The sequence below is a fragment of the Halyomorpha halys genome, unplaced genomic scaffold (genome assembly GCF_000696795.3).
Source record: "Halyomorpha halys isolate HHAL.00 unplaced genomic scaffold, Hhal_1.1 Scaffold582.1, whole genome shotgun sequence".
Lineage (NCBI taxonomy): Eukaryota > Metazoa > Arthropoda > Insecta > Hemiptera > Pentatomidae > Halyomorpha > Halyomorpha halys.
In genome coordinates, this window is record NW_027115659.1 from 314450 (window position 1) to 341302 (window position 26853).

At 27.9% G+C, this 26853-nt stretch overlaps 2 protein-coding genes across 6 annotated transcripts in view; one reads left to right on the plus strand and one right to left on the minus strand.

Annotated features, from left to right (window-relative positions):
* The first annotated feature begins 7516 nt into the window (after positions 1–7516).
* Positions 7517–18672, plus strand: LOC106684441 (dextranase). Of its 3 annotated transcripts, none has more exons than XM_014426530.3 (8): positions 7517–7700; positions 8350–8577; positions 10995–11521; positions 11722–11930; positions 12166–12320; positions 12455–12628; positions 15175–15579; positions 18560–18672. In XM_014426530.3, exons 2-8 carry the CDS (start codon positions 8355–8357, stop codon positions 18598–18600), a joined length of 1734 nt encoding a protein of 577 aa, XP_014282016.1. In that variant the 5' UTR covers positions 7517–7700; positions 8350–8354; the 3' UTR covers positions 18601–18672. The 3 variants fall into 3 exon arrangements, with proteins under 3 accessions (XP_014282016.1, XP_014282015.1, XP_014282017.1); XM_014426529.3 differs by having other exon boundaries at positions 18579–18672; XM_014426531.3 differs by lacking the exons at positions 7517–7700; positions 8350–8577 and adding an exon at positions 10598–10742 and having other exon boundaries at positions 18579–18672.
* Positions 18673–25568: 6896 nt separating this feature from the next.
* The window catches only part of Lrr47 (Leucine-rich repeat 47), an 11768-nt gene continuing 10483 nt past the window's right edge, over positions 25569–26853 (minus strand). For all 3 annotated transcript variants that reach the window (XM_014426535.3, XM_067052662.1, XM_014426536.3), the window contains exon 7: positions 25569–25825. In XM_014426535.3, coding sequence (XP_014282021.1) covers positions 25741–25825 — 85 coding nt within the window. In that variant the 3' untranslated portion in view covers positions 25569–25740. The remainder of the gene's footprint in view (positions 25826–26853) is intronic.

Below are 26853 nucleotides of genomic sequence, written 5' to 3' on the forward strand. Positions count from 1 at the left end.
ATATTCCATATATTCTAGATATTGCTTCTAAGAATGTATAATTACTTCATTTTACAAAATCATAAATTACACAGGCTTATAAAAAAGAAAATTTTGGTTGATCTTCATGTTTTTGTGGTGTGAAAAAAAAAGAATTACGTTTTCTTCCATTACCTACATATATTTCACAAATTCATAATTTTTAATTCCAGTTTTGTGCCAGAAAAATTTATAAAATCTTTCTAAGCATCCAGGGTACTCAAATAATCAAATTCTACTTTTAAAGGTATTAAAATGACTTAATAAGATCCCAAATGGCACATTGTATACTACTGGTTCAGTTTGGATTTGAGTTATAATTTTTTAAATATATTTTGAGTGATTTATTTATTCTCTTTAATTCACATAATATATTCTTTTGTCACAACATATGTTATATATGGAGAGAAGATGGTTGGAGGGTACAGTCAGTGAAGAAGTTCAATTAGTGGAACTTGTTTTATAAGCTCCAATATTTGCGGCCAGAATTTCAGGCCTTCATCAAGGCTAAGAACAAAAATAGATAATATCCATAATGAATAATTATCTATTGTAAACTAATGTCCTCTCTCCGCTAAGGGTCAAATATTTCAATTTTTTAATTTTATTGGAGATTTGTATATATGAATATGAAGACAGTTTTTTGTTTGAAACTTTTTTGACTTAGACTTTATTTTTTTTAATTTCATAGAAATTATATTAGTATATATTTTTTACACCATTCTTCTTTTATTTTTAAAAATTAATTAAGGCCATCTTATTTACTCAATTAATAACTCAATCCTACCTAAAGAAACAATTAAAATTTATTTCACTTGTCAGAGAGGATAAATTTGTTTGAAATCTTTAGTACTTGTGTATATTTTGATTAAATTCAAATGTTTTAGTACTGTTGGAAAAAAAATCTCTCTCTCATTTTGATGATAAAAGTAAATTACATATTTGCTAGATTTATGGGGAGTTAAATGTTAATCGAATTCATTCAAAAAATTATAAATACATTGTCTTATATTCCAAATTCAAATTGACCAAGTGAGTTCCAATTTTTGCTACTTGGTATAGTTTTATGTTCTTTTGATATGATAAAAATTGTAAGTTGATCAGTTGAATACCTTAGGTACTAGGAAAGATTTTCTTAATTTTAGTTCTACAAAACTGGTATTGTATGCTATGAATTTCTGGAATTCTGTACATGATGAAAGAAAATGGAGTTTTTTTTTTAGTTTCAGATCATCAAAAAACTATAGATCAATCAAAATCATCAAATCATATTTTTTATTGTAGGCCTGTGTTATTAACACAAATTTATTTGTGAGACAATATTTTTATTGAAACAATGCTAGGAGAAATATATTTATTTTGGAACAAATATTTTATAAAATACTTATTAATATGCATTATGAGTACCATTTTCTATCTATTGTAAAATATTATGTTATTCAATTTTTTATCTAAATCATTCATCAAGAACGCATGTTAAAATTAATATAGTTGAGATCTATTTTGAAATGTTTAAAAATTTGCTTATTAAACAAAATATGAGAAAATTAAGCATATCTTCCTTTTTTAAAGAAATTTATATGCAGGAGTTATTTTCTCAAAACGTGTTGTATGTAGCTGCTTCTCTCTATCAGTCAATTTATATGCTGATTCAAATGTGATATATTGATGTTATAAAATAGCATTGATTTGAGGGAAAACTAAAGATAAACAGGAGTAAGAAAGATTTACATGACTTAAATGAGTAGCAGTATAGTTATTTTTATCATTACATACTTCATCAAATATCTAAAAAATATTGTAACCTTAAAATACCTTGATTGAAGGATATTTGAATAACTGTTGATTTAAACCCAGTATTTTCAAGTTGGTTACTTTATTTAGTTAGTCTAATTAGAAGAATAATATTCCTTCTTTAAATATTTTTATTTCAAAAATCATTTATTAGTCACAATGTTTCGGTGCATTCACTCATTCTTCAGGTTCATTATCAATGTTGGCTTCCTTCCAAATTATTGTGTTACAGTTGGGATCTCTCCCAACTAGTCCTAAGTGAAATTCTAATAGTAAAAACTGTTGTCTAAAATGTTAAAAATGTACACTAAAACACTTTTTAAATAAAGAGAGTCCACATTTGTTTCAATTATCGCTACTGTGACAATGTGGCAACGAAACATTGTGACTAATAAATGATTTTTGAAATAAAAATATTTAAAGAAGGCAGATTAATCTCTATACACCCTACTAATTAACATTGAACCTAAAGTATACTTGATTCAGATATATTTGTGAAAAGTTCTTTGTCTATTGATTAAGAACTTTATTAATGAAATTAAGTGATTATATCATTAGATAAGAATGATCCTATTTAAAAAAATAAGGTTTATTTTACAACCTTGCATATTTTTTAATTTTAAATACCTCATTTTTCTTATTTTTACATTAATAATTCTGCTCTGCATGGCTCCATAGCCTCCTATCCAAGAAATCACTGTGAAAAGGTTACTGTAATTTATTATTTTTTTAGATGTTGCCTTTCCCTAACTGTTATATAATATGTTCTTGCATTGCTGCTAGTACAGTAAAAGATGGAGGTATATACTACAGAAGTTGGATAAAAGAATGGAGTAATATTAATTGGTATATCTTAGAATAAATCTTACAGAAGAACTTTAAGTCATATTGAATTTTTTTGGCATTTAGAAAATGTTATCTGTAATTTGATTTACTGATTTTCAATTGATTATTTACTACTTATTTAGTTTAAAAAAATTTCAAGGCTATTTAAATTTAGAGTAATCTTATCTCTCTTTACCTCATCTTTATCCTTCGTTCTATCTCTTCAGTTTTTGTCTTCTTAGAATTTCATGTTAAAAGAAACTGTCTTTGACATTGTGTTACTCAAGGGTGTAGTATTCTTACTAATTTGATGTTTGAGACTTGAATTTTTATTGATACATTAAATGTTTCTTTAAGAACCTATATGGTGGTTTGTTATTTATTGAAATTTACAACTATATTAAATAATTTTACAGGTAAATGTGATGTGAGTTATATTACAATGGCATGATACAGTCTTGTTGAGAATCTCCCCATTAATAGAACTCCAATAAAATTTCTAGATTAAGTCTTGAGCCATCTTTTCAGACACCTAGGAGGATTATCATGTTTTGAAGAGGAAGCAAAGTTAGAAATAAGTTGGTTTGGGCCGTCAGAGATTTTATCTTGGAAGGCTTGATATTTGATTCTGACTAAATCGGCAACATATGGAACTTTGAGGTCCTTATGGATGATTTTATTTATGACAAAGTAAGGAGCATTAAGGATTACTTACGAGAGGAATTTGATGGTTTTTTTGGAGCTTCAAAGTTGAAATCCATAGGTTCAAATAGGCCTTTTTATGGTCATGTAAATGAGTCTTTTGTAATTAATTAAAAGTTTAGACCATTTTTTTTTTGTAAATGTTGGAATCAACTAGCAATTTCCTGTTCCTTGTGTGGATTCCAAGTTAGTTGTTATCCAGACGTAGTCCTAGGTAGTGGATGGATTAGTGGAATATTATTAAAGGATACTGTAGAGCGGTAAATCATAAATTTAAAACTTCTTTTTTAAAATTTTCTTATTTTGTTTTGTTAATAAAGCTGCACTTAATTCTGTTTCAGTTACTGAAGAATGTTTTATGGACCTTAAAGTTTTAAAAACCTATATTTTGACTTATATGTTGTGGATGAATGAAATTATATTTTCCTAAAATATCTGTGATACTCTATTAGTATGTAATGTGAAGCAGTGGTGTTTGAGGTGATTAGGAAGAAGGTTCCAGCCTACCTGGTTCAGAATGGTGTGGATTTTATTCCCACTTGGCCCAGTTAGTATATATTTCTCGGCAGTCCTGTGAAATGAATCTTGACACTTGCACTAGTTAGTGGGCAGCAAAGTCAAGTTAGTCATCAGTGGCTGACAAAAAAAGACCTCTAAAAAAGGGAAAGATCTTCCTGTAAGAATTCTTTCCACCATTACCTACACCAGTAGTATATTATGCATAACTGACTGTGTTTTACAAACTGCATTCTTGAAAAGATACACCATTGCTTAAACGAGAGATGATTTTGTGGGGTCAATTCTTAGGCAGGCTATTATCACCTTCTTAACTCTATTTTTTTGCTTTGCTTTGTGAACATATTATGTGCCCTTAAATCAGGTTCTCATATTTGTTTGAGAATTTCAATTTTCAAATATATAATTAAGGAAAATACTATATTCAATATATTAATATGAAAAAACTAATATCAGTTTCTTCAAATTATTTTGTTGCTACTTTTTTTTTTGTTGTATTACTATTACATATAAGCTTATATCTTTGTCATCTCAATGTGTTATGAATAACTATATGAGAGTAAGGACTTCACATTAATTCTCCAATATTTTTTAGTAATTACTTATCATTCCAAATACTTTTTTGTGATTACATTATAGTATTAATTAATTATTTTATATTTTCTCATAAATATTTATATTCTATGGAATAGATGAAATACACAATGATATATGAAAAATAATTAAACTCAATGTTCTATATATTTATTATATCCAAGCTTCTGTGAATACACTTGTGTAGCAGCTTGCTAGTTGTTTTGTATTGTGTTATTTTATGTGTTGTTCTCAATTGTGTTATTGATTACTTAAAAAATATTTTTTTCTTTTTCTTTTGCATTTATGTCATACAAAGATAGTACCATAAACTGGGTTCACTTTTTACCAAGTAGGATAAGGTACAGTGTATTTTTTACAGGGGAACTCCGGAAGGAGAAAGAAACCCCAGTCTATGGTACTATGTTTGTAAAACCTAGATTTTTTAAATTTAAAAAAATTATAACTTTTACACTCTTTGTTTTATTTTTAAGGAAAAAACCCTCACAACTTCTTATGTATTTATTTCCTTTGGACAATGTTATGGACATCTGTCTATTGTGTTGTCCAATCTTAATTATTATTTATTTTATATCTTCTCTTTAAAGGATTTTTCTTGATTTGTAATATCTGTGATTTCTTTATTTCTGTTTGTTGAAGCCATCTATCTGTCTTTCATCTGTATATTAGACTGTTAACAAAGAGTTGTGATGTAGGTGCTAAAAGGTTATTTTGTTTGTATTTCATGTTGTCTCAAGTTTAAAATGAGATTAATATAAAATTGTATGGGTTATTAAATCTTATAGTTATTGCTTTAATTTGTATGAAAAATTTTAGATGTATTCCCATAAATTAAGTACTTATGTTTATTTTAATTTATTTATTATTTCTAAAATATATCTTGAGAAATATAAGATGCTGTTTGAAGGTTTATTGTCACTCAGAGCTTCTATACCTTTTAATGACATTATAATATTGAATTGGTTCATCTTTTGTTGTCAAATAGGATCCAAAACATAAAGGATTCTTAAATTGCTGTGAGCTTTGATCATAAGTTTTGAATTAATAAATATATATATTGTGATTATGTAAAATGGAATAGAATTATGCTAGACAAATACATTATTATATAATTAAATTGAGTACTTATAAATTAAAGTTCTTTATGGTTGTAGAAATAATATTGATTTGTTACTTGTGATAAAATTTATATTGTTTCTCTAAGCTTATAGTTTTCTTGGAACTATTTTTCGAAAATTACCTATTCAAATATTATGTTATTAACTCAGTAATTTATTCAAATTATGTTTCTTTATATTTTATTATTGTTTTTATAGTGGTGAATGTAAATAACTGGACTTTATGGCAAAATAACTTTTTCTGTTTTCTAGTGTTTTTATTAAATCTACTTAATTGAAAATACCTTATCTGGAAATACCTATACATCTATTTACCTAATTAAAAAAAGTTTTAGTTCAAATTTTGAACCAAATTCCTAGCAAAATAAAATTAAACATCATTTTTCATTTTTGTCCTCACTAACTGGCAAACCTTGGTTATAACTAAACACATTATTAGATAACAGTATTTAAAAAGTCTCTTATAAATTAAAAATGTTTTAAGTAGCTATAAATGATTTACTCATAATGAATATAATGCTTGCAAATGCCAATTTGTTTTCTTGTGTAATGCACAGTTAGGTATTTATTTATTGAAGTAATGTTTAATAAACTTACATTAGTCTGTTTATATTTTTTCATTAGTTGATATTTATTGGTCAATCTTCCTTTCTGTTACTGTTTAATCTTCATGTTGATTTAGTTTACTGAATGTTTGTTACATGTGAATTGTTAAAAACCACCCATTTGATAGAAATACGTCAAAATGACTCTTCTTTTAGTTCTGATCCTTACATCTTCATTAATATTAATGCTATAACTATTTTTTATAGATCTATAAACCTATATTTTAAAATTATTGAAATGTTAATTCCAAATTATTTCTTTTTATATTAAGCTTGTATTGGTTTTTCATTACATTACCTATTGTAATAATCGAGTGCATTTGTTTTTGTTTTTTTAAATTTATCTGTGGGGCCAATTAATTTTCACATTTAGAAATATAATTTATGTCTTTAGATTTTTTTCATTATACCTAAATATATTAAGTTAGTTATGTTAAAACTATATTTGTATTTTGTTATAATTACAGATATTTTCCAAAAATGTTTTAGTATTAAATATATATAAATAAATGTTCAAGTTTTAGATTTTTAATTTAAGTTTTCAAATTACATATATGTTTTGTATGAATTTATAATGTTCTTTTGTGAAATGATCAATTGGACATAGCTCTATTGTTTCCTATTATTATAATATTTTATTTAATAAGTTCTTAGTGATAAATAAACGTAGACCCCAATAGAAAATATATATTATTTTTTATTTTGAATTGATTCCCTGAAATAAAATTTACCTAAAAATTCCTATTACATTTTACACATAATTCTTTGTTGAGTTTAAAATACAATTGCTTCTAGAATTTAAAACATCTTGTGCTTATAATCAGACATCATTTTAATTAATTTAAAGAAATTTAACATATTTAATTCGTTGAACAATTCAAAAAGTTGTGATGCTAAAACACGAAATTTATTCAAAGGTAAGTGGTTATACAAACTTTAAACGAATTAAACGTTTGATTTTACACATTATCAAGCAAATATTTCTCTTTAAGAAAGGAAATTCAGAGCTGATAGTAATTTAAATTTTTGAACAATGTATTCCATATTGAAGAAAACGTTGTACTTTGCCCTACTATTTTCCACGTAGCGTCATATGCTGACAGTGTATCCTTTCATTAAAATTATGTTTTATTAATACTTATGTTTATAGATATACTAATATTTACATCAATTATATTTTAAAAAATAAATAAAAAATATATATTGATTAATTCTTAGAAGTTAAACGGAAAACAATGACGTCACTTGGTATAGGGGAATTGAGCGCAAGGAAAGATGCATAGTGAACTCTACTATTGGACGCCATCTCAAAAGTTTAAGCCCATGGAGACCGTGGCATAATGGCGGAAATGTTATTTGTTGTGTGGGACATTTTAATATAACATATTTCTTTATTTTGAGCAATTGGTTCGTTGTTTTTAGTGATTGGAGAACTTCATTACATAAAATAAAAGTGTAGCTATATCTATTGTGTTTATATTGGAACTAAAAAGGAAAAACAACTAGATCGAGCGACTGGTCTTCCAAGGTTTGTTATTAGAAGTATTTCTAGCTTTATATATCTATAGCTTCTAAGCGTTTTGGTTACTTAAATATTATCTAGTCTCATATTAATAAATTCATTCAATTAAACTATTTTTCACGTTATTTTTACGAAGATAATCTCCTTGTGAATGTGGTACTGTTTACACTTCTTTCTTGCACATCAGTTGTGGTTGAATTTCTACAATTCGTTTGTTGTATGTATTTGATTTAGATATTTTCCTATTATTTTGAAGTTTCTGTTTATTTTTTCATTATATTAAATTTCATTGTAGTATCGTAGTTAAGTTTAAAATATTCCTTTATTCAGTCATACTCGATTTAGTTCATTTGAGGTATTAGTTATGATAGATAAGTTTACTATTTACTCAGAAGTACCAATTTTACTATTTGAATTTAGTTTTGCTATATGTGGTTTTTCTGTTCTGGTTGGGTCATACTTACACTGGCCCAGCCCCAAATTAAGTGTCTTATTAACGTCTAAATTTTGCTGTTTGAGTTGTTGATCAAAATTCAATACCAGACATTAACTATTTATGATGCATGTGTATTAATTGAAATCTAAACTAACTAAACCAATACTTGAAATGCTTCTAGGACTTAATTAATTCTTCTATACAACATGTTTGTTTTAGGTGTGATGAGTGCAATGAGTGCTTCATCTGGGCTTATGCCTCTCAGTTTAATATCTGAGCATAAGGCTGCACAAGGAGGACCACCGCCAGTACAACCTTTGGCTCGTACACCTGAAAAGCACTCGCTGGTTCAGGCTCCTAAACCTACACCTAATGGAATGGAACCATCTCCTCCCCTAATTCCATTGCTTCCACCGTCACAGCCTGAACCTCAACCAAGCCTTCCCTGTAAGTAAATTTTGCATGTAAGAAGTTAATATATATATATTTAGTGTCAGTGTTGCATTCATTAAAATCTCAATGAAATTTGAGGGGTTAATTTTGATTTAAATCATAGATTTGCTGTTATCTTTTTCTGAATTCAAACATTTTTTTTAGTCTCTAGTAAGATTGTATTTGTATGGTCAAAACTATCCTGTTACTATATCAACATCCATTGAGTAAATTTTTAAAGTATGCATTTTTTATTATTTAGTTATTAGAATTATGAATTTGTGCCTTTGCAGATAAATTTTCTAAGAAGTGGGATCATTTCAAAAAGAGGAATTTGATAATTTTGTATTTTCATTTTGTGGCACTTGTTTGATACATGAGTTATGACCATTCCGACTACATTACAAATCATATCTGCCATTAGATTTCCCATGTGTTTAAGTTTGGTTTAATAGTTTTGCTAAGAAATTGATTCTTTTTTTTAAGAATTTAAAAATTAAAATTGATTTAGTATTGGTTTAATGCTGAATTTTACTAATAATTTCAGTTCTTAAGCATATGATGTTACTATGACCTTGGTGAATTCAAATTTCAAGATTTATGAGTAGTTCATTTCTAAAACATTAAAGACTATAATTGATGATGAGTATAGCCTTTCTTTAATAAATATGGGACTAGCAGTTACCTCGTTACTGAAATGAGCTGTTATTTTATAGTGTAAATACATGTTTCAAAATAAAATTGTCTTCATTATATTTTACCTATAGCCAGTGTCACAAATATTTTGTACCTAACATTTTCTTAGAAATTTTGTAAAATCGAAGCATAGTACCGATTAAATTAAAACAAAAAAAAAAGTTATTCTTATAATAATTATTTTTCAGAATTATATCGTTTTAAATACACAAATAATACTAGGTTGTTAAATAAGTAGGATCTAATATCTAATTAACGAAAATAAGAAAAAATAAAATTAATATTGATAAAAAGTTATCCAAGCTACGACCAATTTTATATTTGTTTCATTCATTTTATTTTTTTGGAATACTTTTACTGTTATTGGGTTTTTATATGTGTGTTGGTATGAAATCCACTTAAGTATTGAAGAAAAGAAGCTGGCATTTTATTTCACTCATACCTCATTGATAGCAGCTTTTGTGTTAATGTTGGATGATTAAGTATTTGTCACCCTGCAAAGAAGATATATGCTATACCTTCGTTTATGAAGATCCCTGGGATCTGTCCTTTGCTGAAAAATGAAGCTGATTCAAAAAAATTTTAATTAATCTGCATTATAACAGAGATCACCCATATTCTTGGCAAAGTTTTCATGATTTTTTTATATTATCAAAAATTTAAGCTAGTCCAAAAAATAACACTCGTATATCCTAAATTACCTCACCCTCTCCCTCCCTGCTTAATCTAATAATTCATTGATCAATTATATTAATTCCATAAATGACTATTTTTAACTGGTAGTACATTAAAATAAAAGCTAGTTAAAAATGATATTTACTCTAGGACTTATTTTAAGTTGTAATAACTAATTAGTAGTAACTAGTTAGTAGTTGTTATAACTATTGAGAACTTTTCAAGATTTATCTATTATTGTTAGCATTTACTGTTCAAAATTTGTTGCCGTGTTTAATTTTTAGTTACATTACTCAGTCAAAATCATTTACATACCTTTACTGTATAAATTAAAAAAAAAAATTACCTTCTCTTTATTGTAGTGCTCCTATTGTCATTTTATATTGACATTATAAATTATTATTTTGTTTTTAAAATGAAAGATTACTTAAACCATACACCATCATTGGTTCCACTTGTCTAGATAGAACTCTAATCAGTTTATTGCCATGTGTTGCTTCTTTGCACTTTGTCCTCTTAAGAATGTACCATTGTTATTAGTTTTGTTTTTAGATTTTATACCATGCATGTATATTTTATACATTTGTTTTAATTACTTTTACCCAATTTTAAGTCAATATTTTTAAATTCCTAATTATTTACTACTCACAGTTAATTGTGTTTGATCAAGTTTATATAATTAATAATGTTGGCTTGCTGTGCACCATAATCTATATGTATTTTTATAAAAGATAATTTTTGTTTGTTGTATAATAAGGCTCTGATGGAAGACGAAGATTACCTATCTGATTTTATATTTTATCAGTTAGGTATTACCACATTCTTATTTTTTAATTTAAAAAATCTAATCAGAGATACTGTTTTGTTTGTTTTTAATAAGAAAAAGTTAAAGAAATTCATATACTATATGTGCTGAAGTAGTATAGAAATTGTTTGCTTTAATTTAGTTCTATAATAATCCCAAAATTATCCAAGTATAATTATGATGCAATGATCTTCTTTGATAGATAATTACAATAAATGTGTCATTTCAACAGAGTTCTAATTTAATTAATGTTTAGGTGGTGGAAAGAGTGACATTGTTAATGAAGAAGACCGTAGCGGAGGAAGTGTTCCTGAAATTCAGGTTCCTGCTGCTGAACCGGCACCTCCATCCATTGGAACCGTCCCAGAACAGCCATCGGCCACAGAAGCTGCTGAACTGTCCATTGCTCCTGAACTCCCTGTTGCAATAAATCAAGCACCGTCCTCACCAACACCTGCTCCAACACTACCTTTGCAAGCTCCTCCAGTTCCCACATTTCCAGCAAATGTTACTGTTCAACCAGTAGAGCCCACAGTAGCACGGATAGAGGAAGAACAAGAATCTTTGCCCCAGCCCGAGGCTGTTCCATCTCCAGAACCTGCCCAGGTTCCAGTATCTGATGTTTCTCCGAAGGCAGAAGGTGCAGCAGAAGAAAGTCAGGAACCCACACCAGTGCAGGAACCTTTACCATCAACTGCAACTAATGCCTCTTCAGAACCTGCAGATAACTCTTCAACACCTCCAACACCAGCTCCAACTACTAGGCAACCTAAGCGGACTAAGGTATGTCTGCTTTACATATGTATTAAAATGGAGAGAGTAATTAAATAAAAAACCAACTATTTTATCTACACTTCTTTGAATATAAATCAGTAAACTAATTTGAAAGAAAAAAAAAGTTTCATAAGCTATGTTATGTCAAGTTAATTAGTTCCAATTGTGTTCATTGTATGTATTATAGTTCATGATATATCTCATTTTAGCAAAATGCCAATGTTGGGAATAATGATAAAAAGCTTCCTGCTGCAGTAGAAGAAGAAGAAACATCTGGTGATGATAAGAAATCAAAAAGAAAAAGACTTCCAACTCAGCCATACCAGAGTCCAATTCCTGAATTGAATTTAATAGCTAAAATTAGTAAAATAGACAAAACAACAGTATCTGGAGATGATAAACTGATTGTATTTTATAGGTAACAGAATTTAATCTTTAATTTTATTTTTTATTGTCTTATATTTCTATTTATCAAAAATTGTTATTCATTTAAATTTGTTATTAGGTACTTAAGTCATTTTGATTTATTCTCAGAAATGAAAGTTTTAAATTTATTTTTTTTAACATTCTTTCAAGTTATGTCATGCTTTAACATATTTATATCTATACCGTGCCAGTAAATAAGGATGACTTAAATTATACAAATTTTCTAGGAATGAGTTTCTAGCTGTCCGTAATGCTGAAGGAGGGTTTTATGTCTGCCAAGCAATGCAGAATGTTTATAAATCTTCTAGTAAAATACGGATTAGATGGCTATCGCAAGTCGCTAACACGGATCATTATTCACCAGATTTCTATGATAATACAGGTAAATTATATCTATGTGTTTTGTAATATTAATATACTTAGTAATAATAAGGCATTTCTTAGTTAATATTTAGCACTTTTTTTTTCAAGTTAAGTTTTAAATGGTAATTTGTTCCTTGTTTTAATTTGTGACAGAATTTGATTGCATACTAACAAATTTAAACCTTGAGAAAATTGATAAAAACAAATTCCGCTTACCTGATGTCGAGGCCCAACGAACTCAAAGTATCTTGAAACGTGCCATTGATGTAGAAAAAGGAATTGCTCCTCCTGAAGAAACCAGCATTACTGAAGAGCATCCAGATGGATGTAAGTAAATGGTGTTTTTTCTTTTTTGTTATTTTTCAACTTGTTTGATTTAATGCTTCCTGAAAATATGCTATTAAAGATGTATCAATTTAGCATATGCACATGTTTTGCTAAGTTATTCTTCTATTAATGTATATAGAAACTTTTTCTTATAGTTGAGTACTTCTCTTTCAATTATCAAGTTCTTGTAACTTTATAAAAATCTTTATTAGTTATTGATATTGTTAATATACTTTGTGGCATAGATAATTAGCTTTCCGACCTATTCATTTGTTTATATAAAAATATTTTTTAATTTATTAGGTTAAAACTATAATCATCTTAATAACTATGAACTAGGAAATATTTGGTCTGTTCCTCTTGTTGCTATAGCTATTCCAGCTTTTCACTATTTTCTTTTGTTGTGGATAAAAGGTCATATGAAATGAAATATTAAGACTACCTGGAATTTCATTATGAGTTTTGACTCATTATTCCCTCAACATTTGATTCGTTTGATTTTTTTTTTTTTTTTACATTGATCTTTTTGAGAATTACTAGAATAGAAATCATTTGATAGGGATGGATATATTTCCCTCTGCCAAATTTATTCTTCTATTTTAAAATAATTAGCCTGTTCTCTATCGAATACTTAAGCATTATTAGATGTAGAAATAGCACCTGAGCATATGCCAAGACATTTGATTAAGAAGCATTTTTTCATGCCCCTTGTGTGCCATAGAATCTTACTAAAGTAAATCTTTGTTGTAACAAACTTAAAGAGACTTGAAAATTATCAGATTGTTACAACGAAATTGGTAATATACAAATAGGAACAAAAATAAGTCGGTTAATGATGTAGATAATTTTTTTTTTATTGTTTACTTAACATCTTGAACCAAATAATAAAATAAACTTTAACTCAGAACCTTTCTTAAACTTGTGTAAAACAGAACAGCACTGAGAATTTCTGATATGGAAACATAGAGGAAACAACTAAATGATTTTTACAGAATTCCTTGAATGAATTGTAAGAAAAAAACATTTGTTAGCAACTGTGCATTCCCACCTCAGTTTTGCTCTGCCTTAAACTCTGAAACAGTCCAGTTCCTCTTCAGTAGCTTTTCTCCAAGAACATGGCCGGCCCACCTAAGTTCCCAACTTGGTGGTTCATACTACATTTGCCTCCATGTAGAGTAACTCGAACGTTCCATTGTTGTTTCATCTTCTTTACTAGTATTATTGCTTAGTGGGGCCAAAATTCTCTGTAATATTTTCCTTTCGAAAATGAGAATTTCTTTTTCCTCCGTGGCTATTAAAATCAAGGTTTTGATCCATATGTGAGGACTGATCTGAAAGGGTTTGCTCCTTCAAGAGATCAAGGACTTACTGAGATGTTGCCTTAAGTCGAATTAGCATCTGTTAGTAATCATCAGTCCCTGACTTTTTTTTGCCCCGATTTTATTTTTAGAATAAACAATGGTCCCGATGTACTGTAACTGGTGTGTGCTTTTAAAGCTGATTTAAACTATAACTTTAAAGTTCTTTTTCCAAATTCCCACCACTTTGGCCAGCTTGCATGTACTTTGTCTTCTGTTCAGTTAATCATGCCAATGTCTGCGGCTGCTTCCACAAGATTCTTAAATGCTTCCTTTAATGTGTTGATTTAGCGAGCGACTATGTCAGTATCTTCTGCAAAGGCAAGCAGTTAGACAAATGTGTTGTAGAAAGGACTCTGTTGTTTGGATGCCTGAACTTCTTATTACTTTTTCAAATACAAGATCAAATAGCAAACACATCAGGGCATCTCCTTGTTTCAGTCATTTTTTAAGTCAGATTCTAGTTTGACTGTATTTTTGTATGGGGTTCAATTTTGTTATGACACGAGGAGTTTGTAGTGCTCCAGTTTTGAGGGTTTATTGTGCACTGTATACTCTATACCAGGTAATAAGTCTATTACTTACTTAATCCATTAATAATTACATCTTCATTTCCAGCAATTTGGGGGTTGCTAACAAAAGTATATCGCACTGGTTCCGGATTGAGTTCTTACTCTTTTCAAAAGTCATATTGAAGGGAACATTTAAACATAGTCCATTTAAATATAAATGCTATTTTTCAGTGCTTTTCTTTACCAAAGTAGTCTTTCCTGTCTTCTCCTCATGTCTATTTTACTGTGTTGGAATTTAAAGAGGTAGAGTATTAAAACCTGTTCTCCCATCAAACATACAGGATCTGATTCCTGACCACAGCAACTATGATGTCCTCGAAACCTTCCTGAGGGCTCCCTCTATATCCTCTGCCATAAACAGTGGTGTCTTAGTGGATTCCACTTCTTATAGAGAAGGTGCTAACATTTTCCTCAACCTTAAAGTGTGCCATAGAAGGTGTGCATGCTTGTGTTAATGTAATTCACTTTAGTGTGTAAGGTTTACTTTTATAATTCAAGTATTTAATGATAATTTGAAATCTGTAATTAAAAAAGAGAACATTAGCTTTTCATTTCTTAATTCCTATTTTAGGATACAATTTTTACTGTTTTAACATTATTTTTTTTATTTTTGCAGTAGATCTATCTCTTTACCGTAATGAAGATCAACTAAAAAAAAGGAAACGAAGCAGCAAAAACAAAGGAACAAAAAAGAAAGAAAAGAAAGGGAATAGTGATAGTGCCCTTAAAGGAAGTAGGACCTCCAGTAGGAAGGTAAGGGCCGATAGTGATTCCAAAAAAACAAGTGCTGTGACAGTGCAACAGAGGAGGTTAGGAAGGCCTGTGAAAGTAGAAAAACCAGTTGTACAGCGTATCGTAGCTGCTAAAAAAATGGGTAGGAGAAAATTGGTAGGAGCTGCTTCAGCAGCTGTGAAACAAGTCAAGAAAGACATGAAACCAGCTGTAGCAGTCAAGAGGAAGAATGAATCTCAGCCTGTGTCAGTTCCGGAGAAGAAACTTAAGGGAGCATCAAAAACAAGAAGTGAGTAAATAACGCTTTCATTTGTTTGTGTGGATTTATAAGTGTATAATAATTGCTTTGCTAGAGGCACACATACCCACAAACACTCGTACTTGTGCAATTAAAACTATATCATATATTTATATAACTTTGAACAGTTATGTATTTATTTAAGTATAATTTGTAAGAATTTATCTGTTTTTAAATTTTGTAGAATATCACAATTAATTAATTTTTACTATGCCCCTTTAAGTTACCTATTGGTTTTAGTAACAACAATGAAATTTTAATTAGGGAGCATTATATTGTTGCGTTATTATTTCAGCTTTTTTATGTTTGTTTTTGTTTTTTTGCCTTTTTCTTTTATTTTCTTATTAATCAAACTGAATTAAGTTTCAGATATATATAAAATAAATAAAAAATATAAATATTCCAACTAATCTTTATTTTGCTCTCCCTTGTCCATTGTTTGATATATCAGCATCAGTTGTGCTACGGAGGAGTGGGTCGAGTCCAACAATTTTTAGGAGCTAATAACATCTTAGTTTGATGAGGATGTTAGTTGATAAGTTAAAAACTTTATGAAGACTTGTAAAATAAAAAATTCACATATTTATATAGCTGTTCCACTAATATGGTCTTGTATGCATACCTACACAACAAAGTCAATTTTCATAGTCTTCACATTGATTTTAAAAAGATAACACTTAGTGAATTTCAATCAAACAAAAAACCATTTCATTTGGTTTATTATACACCATATATCTTATATAATATCCAATCATGGCAATTATAAGTTGATACATCTTTACATACATACAATATGCACTTTTCATTTGTGCCATGAAGGTTATGGTAATCAGTAAAAATAAAATTTTAATTATTTTATTTACTTTTCATATTTTTTTTTTAGGGAATCATTTGAGAGTTCAGTCAGATTTTAGTCCCTCATTTTCCAGAATCTCTGTTTCTCCTTAACTATTAGAATTTTCTATGGAATTTAGGGTTATATTAGTGGTTAGGCCAATCATGAGGACACAACACAGGTTACTTAAAGTTTCTTAAATGTTCTGAACTAGTTATAATTTTAAAAACTCCATATTTGGATATAAACCGATAAAATATAATCATTGTATTACAAGAACCTTAATAGACCAATCTACATCTTTTACAGGTTTGGTGTAGATAAACGTTATTATTATGATGGTTTGGTTTTGGACATAAAAAGAAAAAATATATATTACTATTTCTCATTTGAATGCTTGAGTATTGTCTTAACCTTTATCATCTCTGATATGATTTTTTATTCTCTTTGTTCTAACCCGTTCGCAGCTGTATGGCTTATGATGAATTAACAAGAGTACTTGCCCAAATTGTCATTGTAATTTATCAGACACATTTAAAGAAGCATATGGACTAACAGGAATTTTCTGTTCTTGAAAGTTATATTTATTTAAAATAATGGAATAAAACATGTTTGTTTAAAATTTTGCCTTACTAAAAAATTCTTTAAGTTGCTTACTATTTCCTAGCTAATCTAATTGCTTAACTCTTAACTACCGATTCCAACTATAGATTCATGATTGTTTCACCTGTCAGAAAAGACTAGTGCTAGTGTGTAATCTTGTGATAGCAATAAGTTTTAGGTTGATCTGTTGTCCTTGATTGTTACTTTCTTTATTTGTTTTGTCATGCGTAAAAGCTACTACTTATTATTTGTGACATCTAAGGCATGTGTCTTCCACTTAGTTGTATATGGTAATATTTCACAAACTATTAATTTTTAGTTTATACTAGAACCTCACTAATCCGACCCTCATGTCTCCAATCTTTTGGACACTGAACAAGTGAGTCACCAGTTAATATTTCATTGAAAATATTAATTCATTTGAATCCCTCTCCTATCTAATTGTTAAAAACTATGTGGATAAGTTGAAGGAAACTTCAGAAAATTTGAAAATTAGTTATGCCTCCACAAATAAACCTTATCAGATTATATTTAATTATGCTGAACATATATTGTATATATATATATATATATATATATATATATGGGGACCTAACCTTTAGAGTTTTATATATATAAAGTGGGGACAAAGAAATTCACATTTTTAATACTTAAAACATTTAATTTTTTTATCAATGGAGCATATTTTGTTTAATTTATATATTATGCTTGTCCAAATATAAGTTAAAACTGTGATCAAACCAGGGTAAACGCAGGGTTTAGGATGGAAAAACCTTACTGTTTGTATGCGCTATCAGGTTGATGATAAGTTTGACTCATGTCAGAAAAGACCCAATGTTATATTTGATTATAATTTAACCCAATAACTGGCATTTATGTGACACTTTTTTTTCCATATGTATGTCAGATAATAACATAATGGTAATAACAAATTTTAATTTTTCATCCATTTTCTCTTTTCCATGCAATTGTACGTAATATTTGCTTTATTAACTTTCTATTATCATTTCCCAAAAACATTGATCATTTATTAAATATAAAAATTGTGTGTACTAAAAATCACTTCTTATTTTGTGATAATCTTTTTGTAGATTATATATATATTTTATTGTTTGTTTTCATTTTTATATATTAACATTTATTAAAAAATGTTGCAATCCATAACTTGCTAGCAACAAGTAATAATACCTTCTAAGCCACATTGATATCATATACACTAAGTGATACTAAAACTTGACTACAACAATCACACTTATTCTGAACCAACTCCTTCATGCATTTCATTTAATTTAATTAAAGATCTTTATATAATTAACCAGCATAATCTAGGCCCTAATTCTTTATTTGTTTATATACTTTTTTTTTTTTTTAAAGTGCTTTCTAATATGTTTGTTTTGATTTATATCCTGCAGATCAATAAATATTCCCATAGTACTTTGAAAATTTGTTTACTAATGCCATGTACAGTTTTCGTGTTTTGTGTTTTTGTGTTAGCTTTGAGTAATGTGCTGGAATTAACTGACTTGTGTAAAGTTTTGTCTGCTGTGTATAGGTGGGGTAGCGGGGGGGCCTAGCGGACCCCAGCAACGGGCGCGCCGCTCGACCACCAGGACCAAGTAGCAACAACACGAACGACCTCTCCTAGTTGGTCGCTTCAAAAATAGGATTGTTAAAGTCTTTAAAGGGATTTATATTTGAATGATATGTTGATCGAATATATCGTTTTAGGTAATAATATAAAAAAAAAAAAAAAAAAAAAAAAAATACGATAATAGACATTTAAATAACAGTTTCATATTGTCTCTTTTAAGTAAGTTTTTCTAACATATTTGGTGTATGTACATAATATTATGATATATTTTGATAAATTTATTCCCTGCACCTAATGCACCTTTTCCCTGTAAATGATTAGTGAGTCGTTGTGAGGGGATTTAATATGTATACCTCTCTATTCGGCAAACCTATTTTATTTTGTGTATTTAATTATGCTTTTTTGTTTTATTTAAGTTGAATTTAGTTTGTAATGTGTGATTTTGAAAAAAGGATGAAAGAGAAAATATATTATAAAAGCAAATAAGAAATTATTTAGAAACAATTATTATAATAATATATTAGTTGTAGTTTTTAATGAGAGTTTTTTATTTCTAGATGAAATTTTCTATATTATGTTTTCTTATATACTATTGTACCTTATTGTATGTTTCATTTATTAAGAAAATAATGCTGGAGTTATTTAGGTATTGTAAAATATATAAATTACATGTTTGTTGTCTTTGATGAGATATTTTTCCTTACGTTAGGAAGTACCTCATCTGGTTCCAGCTTTCTTGGCCATAGGGAAAAAACAATCTAGAATGTACAGATAGATCTACATTTAATTAATTTTGACTATTTTATGTTATTATTACCTTAAGTATTATAGTGACTCTTAATTTGTTCATATATGTAATGACCTTTATACAATTGACATGAGTGAATGAAATCGAAATAAATTATAAATTGAATAGTGCTAACCTTTTTATATTTTAACTTCAAATTTTTATGCTCATTTTGTTTTAATTATTTATTTGGGAATCATCGTAAATTATATATTGACTTAAGATTTACATTGTATAAGAGTATGTGGAATAAAAAAAGAGTCTCTAATTCTACTGATTTCATTATGTTTTGTACGTATATTACATTGAATCGTTAATAGAAATATAGAAAGTGGATTTAATTATTGAATATTATCATCTTACTCTTTCAATGGGAAAAAATTTTAATAATTATTTTTAAAAAAAATAAATTCTTTGTAATATATACATACACATATTAATAAAACCATTGAATCATTACATGTTTATATGTATGTACTATACATATTATATATAAATTACATATAGATTTATCAGAAGTACAAAATATATACATGTGAATATATATAGTGAAACAGTGGAAATGTTTTCAGGCTCATAATTTAGTTTTATATGTTTGGAACATTTAATCATTATTTGATAAATGTACAGTTATAATTAAAATCTATAGAAAAAAAAGAATTGTTAGCCAAAACAGTATCTTTTGTTCCCATCTCATCACTGAAAAAGAATATAATTTGTTGTAATAATATATCTTTTATTCGATCCTGGAATCTATAAAAATTATATATATAGCTTATCATAAATGAAATCATTCTCCTTATGCTCTTATTGGCGCTGAGGAAGTAATAATTAATTTTCTTGGGACCAGTAATTCAACTAACATAGCCTGTCCTGGATAAGCCAGCTTATCCTGCCATCATAGGTAAGGGGATTTATTGATTTATAAATGTGTGTACCTTTACATATCTTTTTTACTTTTTGGTGACCAGTTATGCTATTGAAAATATGGTGAACATTATCCTCTTGCCTTTGGGATCAAATTGGTCAATCCGACCAGATCTGTTTATAATGATTCCTAAGCAGTTATATCCTTCTGTTCTTTCCAATATCTCCCCCTCTTGCCGGACTTAACTTTTTTTTTTTCTCTCTTTTTTTTAATCTTTAATAACAAGGATCATGCTTATAAGGAAGTATTTATTGATGTTTTTCCTCAAGTTCTTCCTCATATTCCAACAGAACCTGGTGCAATTTTTTACTTAGGCTCTGAATTAGAATATTTCATCTGTATTGGAAAAATTTTTATCTTCTTATTATTGTCCATGATGTCTTGTACTGACAGATGCTATATTTTTTATCTCTGTGAATGGAAATAGGAGGATTAGGCTGAATGAATCATTTTTTGAAATTTAAAATTTGATAAAATAAAATTTTGTTCTTGTAAATGAATTTCATTAAATGTCTCTTGGACACATTCTTTATTGCGAAGACATTTTATATTTCTTATCTTAGTATAAAATCAAATGCAGCTCTAAGCTCACGAAAGTTATAAGTTATATTGTCTTATCTATCCTATGCCTTTTCTGATATGTTCCTGAGGATTAACACATTAACTCTATAATTGGAACTTAGTGGCTCAGTTGTCAGTTTAAATGAGATAATAGATTGGACATATTGTAACACACTTATTTACAAAAATTTGAATTTCTCATACACATGCTATGTTTTTTACGATTTAGATTTTGTATGTTAAACAAGTAAATAAAAGTGTACTAAATGTTGAAAAGAAAGTGGAATTCATTAACAACTACTGACAAATTAAAGCTATTGTATGATGATAGTAAAAAGTTACTTGACGAACTGTACCACCACAGAGTTTAATGTACCAAAGTCTGCCTATCCTTTATATAATTGTTCAAAATAAGCAGGCAGTTCGTTATCAGTGTTTTGACAGAAAAGGAAAACTAATTCAAGCAAGACATTGTTTAAGTAAGACAACTGTCATTTTAAACCTGGCTATTTGGAAAGCTGGGCAAATGAAAAGCCATAAAAAATCCTAGTCCCCTTGAGATCCCGTTATATAGGTTACACTGTATTTTCTTTCTTTTTAACCAATAGGTTTCCAATTAGTTAATGCTACATCTAAAATATATAAAAATATTTTATTTTACAAACCTCCAAAAATAAGTACATTCATTTTATATTGCCTAAATGAGAACAAAAAGTTCATGAAGAATACAAAAGCAAACCAAAGCGCGAATTAATATTAATAGATTAATCATTGATGAATAGAGATGATTGAACGGTTAGGTTCCCTCATTTCAATATTTTAAATTATTGTTTTGAACAAATTATTAGTTGTTGTTTATACTAAATTTAATTATTTTTTACAGTATTAAAATCAACTGATACTGTTTTTTTCCCCACAGTGTTCAATTTTGGTTTTATAGCTTTTGTTTTTTGGCCATATGTGGAATAATATTTTTTGACAATTAAAATATAACCTTTATATTATCACTGTGTAAATTATTTGATACTGACATCTATTTTCTACTCATAAAATGTCATAAAAACGGACTATTATTGAAGAGCTTTCCACAGTTATGGATGTTTTTTTATATAGACCTCAAAATACAATTAACATTCACCTTTCATGATTATTTTGTTTTATAATAATCACAAAAATAAGGGTCAGTTAAGTGAAGATGGTGATGCCACCAAATGCTGTCTTCCACCAACCCCTTTAAAACCATACTTAATAACCAGTGACCTGATTTTTGTGCAGCAAAGAACCCAAATTGTGCAAAATCATGCTGTAAAAACTCATTTGTTTAAAACTCCCAAATCCTACAATATTCAACTTAATTGCTTAATTTATAATATTAATAGAGGGAAATTTAAAAAAAATAAAATTACTCTGATTAAAAACCTAAAACATTATTCTTATTCTTTGTACTATGTTACAAAATTGTTTTTGAGAATTATTGATTTTTCATAATTAATTCTTGTCCAAAAAATTAAATTAATTCTTTAAAATCTCTATGGTGAGAGGGGGATTCAATATTGATAAGAATAGAAAGAGATAATGAATGAAAGGAACCATTAATTTTTTTTTATGTTAAAATATCAATAACAAATTAAACCAGAAGTTTTCATGTATAATTTGTTATGATAATAGTATTAATTACATTTTAAAATATTACAGTAATGTCTATAATATATACACTATGTACAAAACAAAAATCTGACTGATCAGGTTGGATGCTGAAAGCAGGTAAGAAAACCAATAATAGGTTCTTCTTCAATAACATGTTCTGGTACAGGCAAAAACTTGAAAGAAAAAGTTATTATAAATTTAAATCAGGCAAAACTATGAGACTATAGTAGAGCAGCGATTCCCAAGCTTTATTAACTTATCAAGCTAAAAAAAACAAAACCTGAACTGTATTAGGCAATATTAAAATTCAAATATAGCTATGAAAAAATGCCAATAGTTCACCGGTTGAGAACTGCTGATAAGGTAAGTGAAAGCAAACAGAAATTTTCATCTGTATTAATTTCTTCAAACATGACATATTTTTGGGACATGTGCTCAGAAAATATGTTAAAAGCATAAATCTCTTAGTCTATATATGTTTCTGTATATAAATAGTATTATATTCAGTTTTTCATGACAGAACCAATTTACCACATTGTAAGATCTGATTTAAATTGTTGGAATTTATCTTCTAAAACAATGTAAGACACCCTCAACAAAGAAGGAATTATTTCATCATAATCTAAGTCAAATAATGATAACAATATTTTATTATCAAATTTATTTCCCTATGCTCTTATTCCCAATTTAATCCTACTTTCATTTGCAAATTAGCACTTATGGTGCATATGTCCTAATAAAACATGTTAAAAGGCTAACTCTTAATCTATGTAAAAGATTAATTTTTTATGACAAAAGTTATTTCCAACTTTGTACTTTAATCAGAATTAAATTCTTATTTAATTTAAAATTTCTTACTGATTTTTTATAACAATGCAACACACACTCACAGAAAGGTGGAATTTGGAACAAATACAAATATATTTTAAATAAATAATATTTTGTTGTGATTTCACTATTCATATTTTATCTCCTCTATTTTTTAAGTTAACTAGAGGATAAAAGAATGTACAATTATTCATTCATAGAAAATTATAGTTAATTAAGAACGTGCATAAGTGAATATGATTAAAAAATTATACATCATATTAACTTTAATAAAGAAAATAAAGAATAAAATGACGATTTAGAATCTTAAAATAATAGTTTAACTAATTTAATTTAATTTAACTAATTTAAATATAGCAGCACAAACTAAGAAAGGCATAAAATAATAGTTCTAATTTGTGTCGCTAGATGTCAGCACCATCCAAACAGACGTTTCCGTAGTCGGCATACAGCTGTAAAATATTTATTACAATACACCTACACCTCTTTATTACAATAGTTCAACTAACTGCCTAGAGATAGCAGCACAAATAGAGGATGGTAGAAACTAGTAGTTTCAATAACCGCCACAAGAGGCCAGCACCATCCAAACAACCATTAATGGACATCTAGTAAGAAAATTTTATTTTGTATTAGGAGTTTACAGGAGCTCAAAAACTTAGTCTATAGAAACAAGTCTGATCGAGAGAGCTCCTTTCAACTTCTACTCTCCTAATACAAAATAAAAATTTTCCTGGACTTCAGAAATTGCTCTTTGGTTGGTGCTGGCATCTTACGGCAGCTACTAAAACTACAATTTTCTGTCCTTGATTTGTACTGCTATCTTTAGGCAATTAGTTGAACTATTACTTTAACTTTCTTTTAATAATAAATTGTAATTTTTTTTTTGTTTTATTGATGGGAATTAAAATGATATATATTTTTTCAATCATATTTATTTATACGTGTAATAAATTACTTTATGCTCTTGTTAACTTGGCAAACAATGGATGCATAATGTGAAATTGTAAAATAACAGTAAGATATTGTTATTTAAAATATGTTATTAGTTTAAGATAAATTAATTCCACCTTTCTATTAATGTTTGTTGCTTTGTTACAAAATATAAGTTAGAAACTTCAAATAATATAAGAATTTAATTCTTATTAACGCTCTGAAGTTACTTATTTTTATAAAAATTAATATTTCACATAGATTAAGAGAGTTAGCCTTTCAACATGTTTTATCAGGAGATATGTACCACAAGAACTTGTTATAAATAAAAAAATAAATGAAGGTGGACAATTTTGCTTGTGACTATTCTGTTTTTGATCTAATATATTAGTTCTTATATATATGTATAAGAACTAATATAGTTAGTATTAATAATTAAGAACTAATTATATAATATAGTTCTGATATATCTAATATACCAGTGTATTCTTTCTCAAGCATAATCCCAAATCTAAACAGATAATTCCTAAGATTTTATTTGTTGAGGAAATATAGTTTCACAGATTTACTAATATAAATCTTCCATTTACTACTACTGCTTCATATCTATATTTTGCAGAAACTCTTCAAATCTTCCTCAAATTTATCTTATTCCCTACTCTAATTCTACAACTCCATTCCATAGTGTTACTTTTTATGCAGAAGGCAGAATTCTAATGCAATTTCTAGATTAGATGTCTAGATAAATAATTTTTTGTCTAAGTTAGGAACTGTTTTACATGAAAACCAATGCAGGTATGAGGCTGTAACACGTTTCAGATCAATGCCGAATTTTCCAACAAAACTGAGAATTATTTAGCCTACAAAAATGCTTAGTTTTTTAGTTCTAGATCTATCTTCTACTAAATGACCATGGTTTTGCTCATTGATAAATTTTGCTTAGACCAATCATAAGATAAGGTTTTTAACACCTTGTTTGTAGTTTAGACACCTACTGCTATCTGATTAGGAATCAAAACCAAATTATTAATTTGTTTTTAGAATTGTTATTGATTTTTTAAATAATTTTTATCAACAAAACTTATTTGTTGATTAAGATAAACCATCAGTAACTTCTATTGACAAGAATAAAACATATGCTATATGACATTGTTTTTCAGAATTAGTTAAATTGTGCGAAATAGTCATGTTTAAAAAAAAAATTGATTTAATACCTTAAAATCTTGTTGGGAGAAAAGGGTTCTATATTTACAAGAATAGAGAGGAATAAAAGAAGAAAGAAACCATTAGATTTTTTTTTAATGTATGTTATACCATCAGATCATTGTACAAGAAGTAGGTGTGAATAATAAGCCATAACAATAGTATTACATGTTAAAATAGAATATATTAATTCCAATAATATATACAATATCTACAAAATATAAACATCAGACTGATCAGGTTGGATGCTGAAAGCAAGTAGAAAAACCAATAATAGGTTCCTCTTCAAAAACAAAGACACGTTCTGCGGCATACAAGAACCTGAAAGAAAATATTATTTTAAATCTATAACATTTAAATTTATTATTTTAAATGTACATTATTTTTTTTAGACCATAAAAAGCAACGGTCACAAAGATCAGTAGCTAACCTTAAAACTTTTGTAAATTGAGGCTTTCGGTCCTAAAACATGGTAACTAACAAAATAAAAACTTTTATAATAATAAAATGTTGGAAAATTACAATGTTTTACATTCCATCAGGAGTCACTTGCCATAATTTAACATTATTCTCTTAAGAAAACAAATTTACAAAATATTCTTTCAACAATTAATGAAATGAATCTTTAAAAAGCTAGTAATGCAAAAACTTTCAATTTATAAAAAATTTCAATTTTTTTTCTTACAATGAGTACTGAAAAAAAAAAACTTAAGTCAATATTTTACATTGGGTCTAGAAAAAAAAATCTTAAATTTATCTCCAGTTGAGGTATAGTTCGATCTGTGTCGACGAAGGGGGATAGTTGTGTTAGTGTTTCAGGTGTCATTGAGGGCGTTGTATCAAAAACAGTATGTTGTTATGTTGTACTATGTGAATGGTCTTTTGCTGGATCATGCACATCCTACGGATAACTTTTGTACTACCCCTAAACAAATGGCAGATAGACATTCAACCTCACTAATTTATTTAATATAACATTTTATATCTAATAGACAGATTCGTGTTAATTTAGAAGGAGTTCTAAACAGGGAAATTTGGAAGTAAGTAAGAGAACAATGATCAATTATACAGTGTCCTAGCAAATATGAACCACCCCCTATTTTCCACAGTTTTGAGGATTTTATATTAACACACACTAAGTATGCACTAGTTTTGAAACATGAAGTTCTTTTGGTGGTACAGTCCAATTTATGACAATAGCAATTATAATTCTGACACAGAGTAGAATTATAAGTTTAAGCTAATTATTGCTGGGTCATTTTTGATTAGATGCATCATTTATACATAAAACACCAAAAACTGAAAAAAAATCACATGTATCCAGGAGGCAAATACCTATTATATATATA